At 34.8% G+C, this 12351-nt stretch overlaps 1 protein-coding gene across 1 annotated transcript in view; it reads left to right on the top strand.

Annotated features, from left to right (window-relative positions):
- The window catches only part of LOC145254795 (sodium-dependent neutral amino acid transporter B(0)AT3-like), a 340072-nt gene that overhangs the window by 244208 nt on the left and 83513 nt on the right, over positions 1-12351 (top strand). The window contains exon 3 of the mRNA XM_080113582.1: positions 6644-6948. Coding sequence (XP_079969708.1) covers positions 6644-6948 — 305 coding nt within the window. The remainder of the gene's footprint in view (positions 1-6643; positions 6949-12351) is intronic.

The raw sequence follows: 12351 nt of genomic DNA, 5'->3' as shown, positions 1-12351 counted from the left end.
CAATCCATTTGACGGTTCTGAAAAACAAGAAAAATAAATTATATGAGCAAAAAACGATGACTATTATCTTGTAGAACAGAATAAGTGCTTTTTGATGATATATAACATTTTGACAAATATCAAAACATGTTTCAGAATAATTTTTTTATGAAATGGCGGGAACTTATAAAACAACCTTATATATATATATATATATATATATATATATATATATATATATATATATATATATATATATATATATATATATATATATATATATATACGTATATGTGTGTGCGTGTGTGTCTATCTGTTTAGTATGACTGGAAAGAATGCCGAGATAAGCGGAGAGCACACACAGCACCTAGAATTTCAAAATTGTATCTCATCTGGAACTAACCAGTGTCGAGTTCAGTAATCTGACAAGAACTGGTGTGTCAAGGTGATTATGAGATATATATATATATATATATATATATATATATATATATATATATATATATATATATATATGTACTTGAAGTGCATGTTTATCTCTTTACCTGCTAACAGTGCATGTCTATATATCTATCTGTCTCTTTATCTATCTATCTACTAGTGTTGGATATCTATCTATCTATATATCTATCTCTCTCTTTCTCTCTCTCTCTCTCTCTCTCTCTCTCTCTATATATATATATATATATATATATATATATATATATATACAGTGTATTATCTATCATTCTATCCAACTATCTATTTACTTCCAGCGCACGTTTATCTATCTACTTACTAGCAGTACATGTCCATCTATCGATCAATATATCTACTTACTAGCAGGCCGCCTGTCATTGCCCAGTAGTAAAATACGCTTAAATATGATATTTTAATTAATGCAGATTTTGTATTTATTATTATATTATATTATATTGGACTCAATATATAGTAATGACTTAAAAAGTAAAAAATAAATAAAAATGACCCACTATCGAGATCGAAATCAAAACGTTTAGCTTACGATTTACTTTTTCCTTTGACGTTAATGCCTGATCAATGAAGAAATGTTTGATGCAAGGCTTAAAATTAAAACATGAACTAATAGGTGTTGCATTATGCATGCATATTCGTAATGCTCTCGTTCGACCTTCACCTGGAAAATTCCATTTTTTTTATTTTCACACTTTTGCACTGATTTTTCCCTGCTAAAATCCAAATAAAAACTTTCGCATTGGTTGGAATACCCTATATATTAAGCTTCATGTGTGTACACTAAAAACTGTCAGAGGAGTTTGGTAGGTAATTTTTTCAAACAAATATATATACGCATACATGGATATATATAGAAAAAGGCTTGTGTTTACTATAACCTTTTTACGCAAACATTGTGGTAGTATAAATCTTGTAGACTATCTGCATGCATATGATTAGATGTAATAGTTAACTAAAGATAATCATCTTATAAGAAAACCGAAAAACCTAATAGGGAATTAATTAAAATGTTTAAAAGTATATGCGAATTAGCGAGATTGTTTGCTAGTGAATGCATTTCTACCACCCATCTATAAATATAAAAGCGAAAACGTATGTATGTATGTGTGTTCGCTTTTTCTGTGTGTCTACAAAAGGCTTCTTTCAGAGAAGCGGTCGGTCGCTTAACAACTTTTTAAAACTTTTTATATCACATACAGATTGTAATATCTCACAGTTAACAACGAAGCTCGCCTGTCTATTTAATTTGCTCGATTTCGGGAAGATAAATATTCAATATTTGTCGCTCGCCGCATGTGGGTTAGTCTCTTTCCTATAAGATCTTGGGGGCGCTGAAAAAAGCGTTCAGCAGTAAATGAAATCCCGCAGTCAAACTGACCTCATTAACTCATTAAAACGAGTACCTGCTAAATCCAACTAATTAAATAAATTCAAACGTGTTTCCCTAAGCATGTCGCGGTGAGGCAATGATTAACGTCGCACGTTTTTTTTGCTTTTTTCTTTTCACAACTTTGCCTCAACGGTTCGGGTTCGATCCTCATACTTACTTTTTTTAACCCCCCCCCCAAACACCCGGGCAACGCCGGGTACTCCTCGCTAGTGTATAACAAAGTTGAATTTCTTTTTAAATGAAATAGAAAAATGGTTGCTAATATGAATATCATACATAAAATAAAAACAAATTCAAAGGAGTATGGATTGCTATGTGTGTCTAATTATATTTCTCTATATATACCAATCTTTTTTTTATTTTTTTTACACAGTGATCACCACTTATCAAGGCCCGGAAGCCACTCAGGGATAAGGGTTATTGCAAGTACATTACGTTAGTGAGGAGATTTGCTGATATGTTTACTTAAGGGGGCGGTTCATTAGGAATTTGTTAACATTGGACTTGAAGACAACCAAGTTGTAGTCCGGAGGGAAGCAGGCAGACGGAACAGAGTTCCACAGGCGTGCAGTTCTAAGAAAGAAGCTTTGTTCATGGAATCTGCGTTTTGATTTAGGCACAGATATAGAGTGGGGGAAATTTTTCACAGTGGATTCAGCTAGACGGGTGTTATCTATCCATCTATAAACAGTACATATCTATCTATGTAGTTATCTATCTGTTTACTCGGAATGGGTGTACATCTATCTATCGACTAATAATAAATGTCTATATGCCTAACTAGCTGGACGATCTGCGTTGTCCGGTCGTACAATACGCTTAAATATAATATTTAATTTATAAAGATTGCGTATGTATTATTATAGAATCAACCCTCTATTGATTGTTATATATTACGAGAAATAATTTGCCCGGTCGGCTACTTCGCAAAAATAACTAAATAAAAATAATAATGATAATGTCGTTCATCAAATTCCGTTTGTTTCTTTATAAATATCACGTCTCACGTCTGGACATATTTCTTACCACAGCTTCAGAGAATATTTGGACTTGACGATCTTAAAAATAGTCTTTCTCCTCTTATAGATAAAAAAAAAGAAGAATTATAGAGGGGAATATTTTACTTTACACCGGCAAAGGTTACATCAGTGTAACGTAAAATATCCCCCTATAGTTTTTTTTTTAAACTATAAGTGAAAGACACTAATTTTTATATCGGACTTTTTGGGATTTTCGATACTTATCGGATGAATTTCTGTACGAAAGATGTCTAAGAACACTGCCAGAAATATAAATTAACTTTGTGTGAAATGAAAAGGATGAGCTCAGCCGTTTCGGAACCTATGAGGAATGAACTCACGCACATACACACAGTGACTTTTATATAATAATCGAAACCGAAACCAAAACTTGTGAAGAATTCTTGATCAAATTATTTATGACAAGAAATGGAAATACATAACAATTAAACGACCCGGATGTAAGCGTGACACAGAAACTTACACACACGCTATCATATTAATATATAGATTATTATGAGCAGTGCCTATCTATCTATTTATTTATATATCTATCTTCTAGTAGTATATGTTTATCTATTTGTCTTATTACTAGCAAGGCATATCCATCAATTTATCTATTAACTGGCAGTGAATTTATATATATATATATTTTTTTTTTTACAAAGGCATCACCACATTATCAAGGCCCAGAGGCCACTCAAGGATAAGGGTTAAAGAGTGTACAGTAGAAGTTGGTCAATATAGTAATCATTAGTAATGAAAATTTGGTAAATTTAATAACTTATATGGAACGGCTCATCAAGAACTTATTTACCTTAGACTTGAACACAACCATATTGTAGTCAGCCGGAAAGCAGGAAAACGGAAGACAATTCCACAGGCGTGCAGTTCTAAGAAAGAAGCTTTGTTCATGGAATCTATGTTTAGGTTTAGGCACAGATAAAGAGTGGGGGAAATTATTGATAGTGTTTACAGCTAGACGAGTGTTTCTTGTGAAAGTTTGGCGAGGGGGGACCATAGATTGAAGCTCAGTTGAACACTTTCCATGAAAATAACGATACATCAGAGACAAACTCGCAACATCTCTTCTGTGAGATAGAGGTTGTAAGGAGGAGAAAAGGACATCTCCTACGAGGCTACGAAGTCTATTTTGAACTCTATCAAGGCAGGACAAGTCCTTTCTAGCAGCTCCTGCCCAGATGTGGCAACAGTATTCCATCCTTGGACGTACCTGGCTCTTATATAGATAGAGAATAGCATCAGCAGTGAGATATCTACTGGATCGATAGAAAGATCCCACCATTTTTCCAGCGGCCTTGGCAACAGATTTGATATACGTGTTCCATTTAAGATCAGGAGTAATGGTCAAGCCCAGAAGCTTGTCAAAACTTGAGGCCTCCTGAAGACGAGAGCCATTCATTTCAATTGATGACAAATGTGGATTAAAATGTTGATGATGTAAAGAGAGAAGCTTGGTTTTAGATGCATTAAAAGTAACCAGCCACTCCTTTCCCCATTGTACTACATGCTCAAGATCAGAGGAGAGAGAATTGGAGAGTACTTGCTCGTTTACTGTTTTAGATGTGGTACCATAAATGGTAGTGTCGTCAGCATAAATGTCTACAAATGATGTAAGGATATGATTTGGAAGATCATTAATGTAGATCAGGAAAAGAGTTGGGCCCAGGATGGATCCCTGACGGACACCGGCATTAATACTGAGAGCTTCTGATTTTTGCCCCTCAACTACTACTCTTATGAACCTATCAGAAAGAAATGATTTAATAATTGAGAAGACTTTTCCAGCTATACCATAGCTAGCGATCTTATGAAGTAAACCTTTATGCCATACCCTATCAAAGGCTTTAGATATGTCAAGAGCAATTGCCCTAGAAAGATTGCCACCGTCGAGAGATTTGCTAATCCTATGCGATATAACTGTAAGGACATCTGCTGTAGATCTAGCAGAACGGAAACCATATTGAGTGTCACTAAGAAGGTTATTTTTGTTGAGATGTTTGATTACTTCTGTATTTAACACAGATTCTAGCAACTTACTCATGACGCACAGGAGACTTATTGGCCTGTACTGAGAGGGGGATGAGCGATCACCTGAATTCTTAAATACAGGGCATACTGATGAGATTTTCCAGGGAGATGGGAAACTATTCTCCTTAAGACAACGTTTAAACAGTTTTGTAAGTATGGGCGCTAGTTCAGGTTGAAGTTTTTTGAGTACTATAATTGGAATACCATCAGGGCCAGTTGCTTTACTGGAATCAAGGTTTTTGTTTAGCTTGGCAACATCACGTACAGATATACGTATATCACATAGCGTGTTTTCTGATACAGGAGGAAATATTGGGGGTTGGCGGTCTTGGTCGCAAAGGGTAGAATTAGCTGCAAAGTTCTTGACAAAGAGTTTGGCTTTGTCTGATGCTGACGAGATTACCTCAGGTCCATTGATAATAGTTGGGATGGAGCACACGCTTCTGTTCAGGATTCTGTTTGCTATTTGCCAAAACTGGTGGGAACCAAGCCGCTGCTCAGCTACTTTGGACTTAACAGATTGAGCATACAACTCTCTTGCGTTCCTTATTACTTTCTTACAATGGTTGCTGGCAGTCCTGAAAACGGCTTTAGTTTCCATACATCTATTACGTTTGAAGCAGTGGAAAAAGTGATTTCTGTGCGCAATGGCAGCAGCACATTCTGGAGAGAACCATGGCTGGCTGTTAGGTTTTTGCTGAAACTTTTTAGAGGGTATGAAATGGTCAATACCTACAATTAACCATTCAGTTAGGTCTAATACTATAGAGGACACATCCTTTTTAAACATGGAATGCAGAGGTAGATCAGATATAAATGTACGGAAGCTATCCCAGTCAGCCTTAGTGTATCGATATACTGTACGATGAAGTGGTACGTCTGGGGACTTATTACATTTCATTTTTATCTTAATTGATACAACAGAGTGGTCGGAAGATCCAAGAGGCGACAGAACAGAAACTGAACATAGTTCAGGGCAAGTTGTGAGAAAAAGGTCTAGTAGGCTCGCATACTGGCCGTCATTATCGGGCACACGGGTAGGTTCCTGAACAATCTGAGTGAGGTCATAGGCAATGGAGAAATCATGACAGAACCTCCCCTCATCATCGGTCTTGTTTGAGTGGGTCAACCATTCGACGTTGTGAACATTGAAGTCTCCACATACGTGAATGTTAGCTGAAGGATAAGTAGAAAGGACTTGGTCAATTTTCTCAGATATGCTTTGAAAGATAGTAACTCCGCTGTTGTGGGGGCGATAGAGAGTAAATATAAATGCAGTAGTGTGAGCTAAAGCAACCCGGAAGCACATATAGGGTAAGTTAGGATCTTCCCTGGAGATGTCCCTCCCACATGGAAAGCTATCTTTAATATAGGCACATATTCCATGCCCATGGCGATCTTGGGGGTCAGATTTAGAAGTTAAGTTAGAGTATCCTGTAATTGCAAACTCATCTAGGGAAATAGCCTGTCCATATATGAGCTCAGCCGTTTCGGAACCTATGAGGAATGAACTCACGCACATACACACAGTGACTTTTATATAATAATCGAAACCGAAACCAAAACTGTGTGTATATATATATATCCATCAGTTCATCTATTATCTGTTTACTAGTAGTTCAAATCTATCTATCCTTCTATCAGTTCGTACCTATATATCTATCTACAGCAGTGCATGTCTATATATCGATCTATCAACCTTAACCACGTATTTTTTTTCTCTTTATAGGTGCCTTTCTGATACCTTACGCCGTGATGTTATTAGTCGAAGGAATACCGATCTTTTACCTAGAATTGGCCATCGGCCAGAGATTACGTAAAGGTGCCATGGGATCCTGGAACCAAGTGTCGCCCTACCTCGGGGGAGTGGGCATTGCAGCAGCCGTCGTATCATTTAATGTCGCTCTCTACTACAACACCATCATGGCTTGGTGCATGTATTATATGGTGGAGAGTTTCCAAACCCCTTTACCTTGGTCGTCGTGCCCCACGGAAAAGGTGGGAAATGTGACCAAGATGAATCGGGAGTGCGAGGTAAGTTATTTCAGTCCATTTACATTTTACGAGTTTTCTCATAACACCGGGCCTAGTGCCATTAGTAACTGTCGAGTTTTTTATAGTTTAAACATAAACTATTAAAATGAAATTAAAAGAAAATCCCACAAAGAAAAGAAAACTAAAATACATTTCTAAAATATATTTCTCATAAGCTTTATTATATATTTAAAAAAAAAATTAAATAAAAGTGGATAAATAAGGGGTGAGCAGAAAAAAAAACTCTATCTAGATGTCTTTCAGCCAACACTTTTCAGTATTAACGTTGACAACGGGGGAGAAAACATTGTTTAAAAACGTGGTCATAAGACCATAAATTATTAGCGAGGGTAAAAAAATATATATGGGAAAAATGTATGTTTAATATATATGATTTTCGGAATGTGAGAGATTGTATATAATAAATTCCACAGCCAAACAACGTCGCAGCCCACAACAGCCATGACAGTCAAAGAACCGGAAGTCCAAGACTCGAGTTTCGCCCTCATTTGGGCTCATCAGTAAGACACATCCGAACTCAGGATTCGAAACCCGAGCCTCTTGCATGCAAGGCAAGCACTCTACCAACTGAGCAAACGCCCTGCACACAAGAATTTCTATTAACCAACACAGATCAAGCAAACCGCGCCGAAATCCGACTGTGAAATGAACCTACTTCGTCTCAACAAGGGACGTGGTCATCCAACCACCTAATAACCCCAAGCCGATGTCTCACAAGTAGGAGTTTTAACTTGAAAGGACGATGCCATCCAGCCATGCTAACCAAGCGAGCAACTTATGATAGGATTTTCAGAATGTGAGAGATTGTATATAATAAATTCCACAGCCAAACAACGTCGCAGCCCACAAGAGCCATGACAGTCAAAGAACCGGAAGTCCAAGACTCGAGTTTCGCCCTCATTTGGGCTCATCAGTTAGACAGTTGGATTATTATCATGTGTGTGTGTGTATGCATATGTGTGTATATATATATAAATCATCGGCGCTGTCTTCGCACTATTCTCAACGTCCACTGGAGTGACTATGTCACCAATGTTGAGGTCATCGAGCGGGCGGAAATCATCAGCATTGAGACCATGCTGCTAAAGTCACAGCTACACTGGGTCGGGCACGTCTCCAAAATGGAGGCTCATCGCCTGCCCAAGATAGTACTATACAGCGAACTCTCTACTGGCCGGGCACCGAAGAAAAGATATAAAGACTTTCTGAAAAAAGTCCCTCGGTGACTGTCACAGTGACCACTTCCAGTGGTCTGCTCTTGCTGCTGACCGTGATACCTGGTGACGTACTGCCCACCAGGCTGTGGCCCCTTTGAGAATCTGCCGGAGAACCGCTGCAGAAGGAAGATTCGGGAAGCCTCAGCAACCACACCTGACGCGACTTTGATTGCAGCCGCACAAGCGTGCCTGCAGTCGATGTGGACAAGCCCCTTCATAGAATCCTCGTTTGCGAATATATATATATAACACAAAGCTGAATGTATGTGTGTGAAATGCTCCTTGTAATGTAGATATATAATAAGCTCAATAAGCGTATATATTCTGAAGCTATTCTAATATTTAGTAAGATAATTGATAATTTATAATTAAAATTAAAAATTAAAAATCGGTTTCATAAGGAGGAACAAAACAAAATCAATAAATTGTACGATCGTTTCGGAAACTATGTTTTTATTGAGATAAACAATAATTTTAACATATAGTTTTTATGTTTTAAAATCTTAAGGGCTTCATATCTACAAAGTTCACTTTGAAGATATTAAGCCCTGAAGATTTTAATGGTGATAATAGAAACAAAACCATTCTCCTAAATCTAAAAGACGAAATTTTCTCTGGATGCATTCATAAACGTTGGTTTAGATTTGACAAATATAAACCACCATAAGTCATTAAAATTTTCTTATTAATAATCTATCTTAAAATTTATAATTTGCAAATTAATAACTTTATTATTATAGCTTGGATTATTATTATTATTATTATTATTATTATTATTATTATTATTATTATTAGTTTATCTGATATTTTTACCATTATTTTCTATTTTATTTAAATATCTATTTAACTTTACTTCTTATATGTTACTATTTTTATTAAGTTCCATACATAAATATTATAATTGCTATTAAAATATTATTTTTTTATTGAATTACTACCAATAAGATTCACTTATTATTTTTTTTAAAAAGCAACATTAATAATTAATGGTTATCTTCCTTTTATCAATTAAGTTATTTATTTTTCTAGCCGAATATGATTATCTCCCTTTGTTTTTGAAATATCTTATTAAATTTAAAATTCGGCGTTACTAACGAATTCAAACTGATGAGATTATTCCACTGGCGTTCCCTTTGAAAGTGTGTACATTCCAACATTTTTAAGCATTCATAAGCTACACTTACTATCCAAATGAATGCCTTGACGATGATACTTACGAATTTTTAAAAGCAGAATCATTATAAGGTATACATATCGTTGTTAAATTTTCTTTAAAACATCTTATTTTAATCTTACATTTAAAACCAATTTAATTTTATGATTTTATTCTAATTTTTATTCTCAATTTATCTTACTTTGTTTTTCAACATCAAAAAAGTAATTATTTTCCTTTATATTTAAATATTTTCAAGCTACGTCTGACTTACTTTAAAAAATGCTAGGTTTATTTTTGGTGTCTTTAACACCCAATATATTTGCTGATGAGGAGACTTTGTTTAAAAAAAACTATATGTTAAAATTATTGTCCATGACTTAGTGTCTATCTCAATAAAAAACATCGTTTCCGAAACGATCGTAAAATTCATTGATTTTGTTTTGTTCCTCCCTATGAAATATATATATATATATATATATATATATATATATATATATATATATATATATATATATATATATAACTACTTAATTTACTCACATAAAATTAATATACGAAAGTATAAATTTATGCGTAAAGTTTAAGTATTTACTTCAAAAGTGCTCAATACGTAGGTAGAGCTAGTTAGTAAGTTATAAAATATATATGGCGATTAAGTTACACTGAATATTCCGCGTTTCATCCACTCTAGGACTCTTCAGGCTTATGCGCATAAGACTGAAGAGTCCTAGAGTGGATGAAACGCGGAATATTCAGTGTAGCTTAATCGCCATATATATTTTGTAACTTACTATATATATATATATATATATATATATATAAATTAAAGATAAGTATTTTCTACAATTAGAGACACTACTCTTTCATGCTTTCGTAATCACCAGGCAGGGAGTGATGATTGCTGCTGGTTGAATGATACGAATCCCGCCTACGAAGCCACCTTTGACTCCATTAGCAAGTGATGCTTCCTCTGAATCACCGATTTTCGCCACGAGAATAAAGGAAATTTCGAACTTTATAAAGCCAAATACAAGCAGAACTTCTAGAGATCGAGCGACCGATATAGCACAAGGCCAGCCGACCGCCTTTTATTTTCCAGCCGACCGCCTTTTACATGGGCGAATTGTGACTTTGTAGAGGTATCGGATATTCTATGGGTTGAATAATTTTCTCGCATGGTAGCAGTCCATCTTTATAATATATGTTTAATTATAATTCATTTTTAAAGTTTTAATTGACCCATTTATCCAATATGAAAACTTGGTGTAAAGATATTGCGTATAAATATTACAGAAATATTGTTTTTGTAAATTTTACAGAAATATTGTTTTAAGTGAACACTAATTGTGTCTATAATCAAAAATGTATTGAAGATTCGATAAAAATAGATGTGACTTTATAACTCAACAAATACATGTTATGCTCATGTATTTCAGATATATTTTATAAAATACAGGATTCAAGTGTTTATTTAATTGTAGAGGATTACTGTAGATATTATTATTGTATCTCTTTATATTTCAGAACAAGTAAGATGAACATAAACAAAAAAAAATACTAACGACGCTGCAAAACAAAAAGAAAAAAACAGTCGATTCAAAAAATCCAGATTCAAAAGATTTTGAAAATAGATGCAAAAAAAAAAAAATTGTGTAACTAAGTGCAAACAGAATATTGTTTTGTTTATTGTTAACAGCGAATTTCTTAGGTTGGTAAATCGTGTTGCTTACGGCGGGATTCGGGGGGGGGGGCTGAAATGAAATCGAAATCAGACAAAACATATTAGCAAGATGCTAGAGAGATTTAATAACTTGTGAAAAGGAAAAAAATATCAGCACATTTCTTCAGATGGTTTAAAAATTACCTCAAGCGAACTTCTCTATTTGTGTTATAACTGCCTTAAGCTCTCAACAATACAAAGCTAGCAAGACAATAACATTTGACGAATACCAATTTGCTACACACACACACACACACACACACACACACATACATATACATATATATATATATATATTTAGTGGAGATGGTAATTAATAAAAACTGAAGAAGGTGCTCAATACTGTTGTAGAACAAATATGCGTTTTATTTTTTTACCGTATCTTTCTGTTAAGTTACATTATTGTTTCAGCTACTCGGCCGTTTTTTGGCCGTCTGTAGCTTCCTAAGACTTTCTGTAACTGTCTGAGTCTGAGGAAGCTACAGACGGCCACAAAAACGGCCGAGTAGCTGAAAAAATAATGTAACTTAACAGAAAGATACGGTAATAAAAAATAAAACGTATATATATATATATATATATATATATATATATATATATATATATATATATATATATATGATTAGTTTTTTTGGAAAAAGAATTCCAGCAGAGTGCTCAATTAAAAGGAAAATCCAAATTTTAAGAGCGTACTTATATTTTGTGTACAGAAAGTTGTTAGTTGAGACAGGTCATTGGTACCGTCGGTTTCAAGCCCGATAATAAGGCCCGTTTAAGGTATCCTTATCGAGCTCTCTTCAGCCAATATTCGTCTATCTTATAACCGGAAGTGTGAAGTATATATACCTCGCGAGTCCACGTTCAAATCTCGTTTGTTTAAAAGGGGGGGGGGATTAAACAAAACGAGATTTGAACGTGGACTCGCGAGGTATATATACTTCACACTTCCGGTTATAAGATAGACGAATATTGGCTGAAGAGAGCTCGATAAGGATACCTTAAACGGGCCTTATTATCGGGCTTGAAACCGACGGTACCAATGACCTGTCTCAACTAACAACTTTCTGTACACAAAATATATATATATATATATATATATATATATATATATATATATATATATATATATATATAAAGCTGAACGTCTGTGTGTGTCTGGTCACGAATCGGCTCCTATATGGTTGGCTATTATAGAAAACTGATCACATATACTGATAGAAGATGTATCAAGACACAGGAATGGGTATGTTTATCTGACATAATGATGATTCATTAAAATTGAGAGGTGT

The sequence above is a fragment of the Euprymna scolopes genome, chromosome 30 (genome assembly GCF_053919585.1).
Source record: "Euprymna scolopes isolate OS-2025 chromosome 30, ASM5391958v1, whole genome shotgun sequence".
NCBI classification, from domain to species: Eukaryota; Metazoa; Mollusca; class Cephalopoda; order Sepiida; family Sepiolidae; genus Euprymna; species Euprymna scolopes.
Note: the sequence above shows the minus strand (reverse complement) of the source record. Positions and strands in the feature narration are given on the sequence as shown.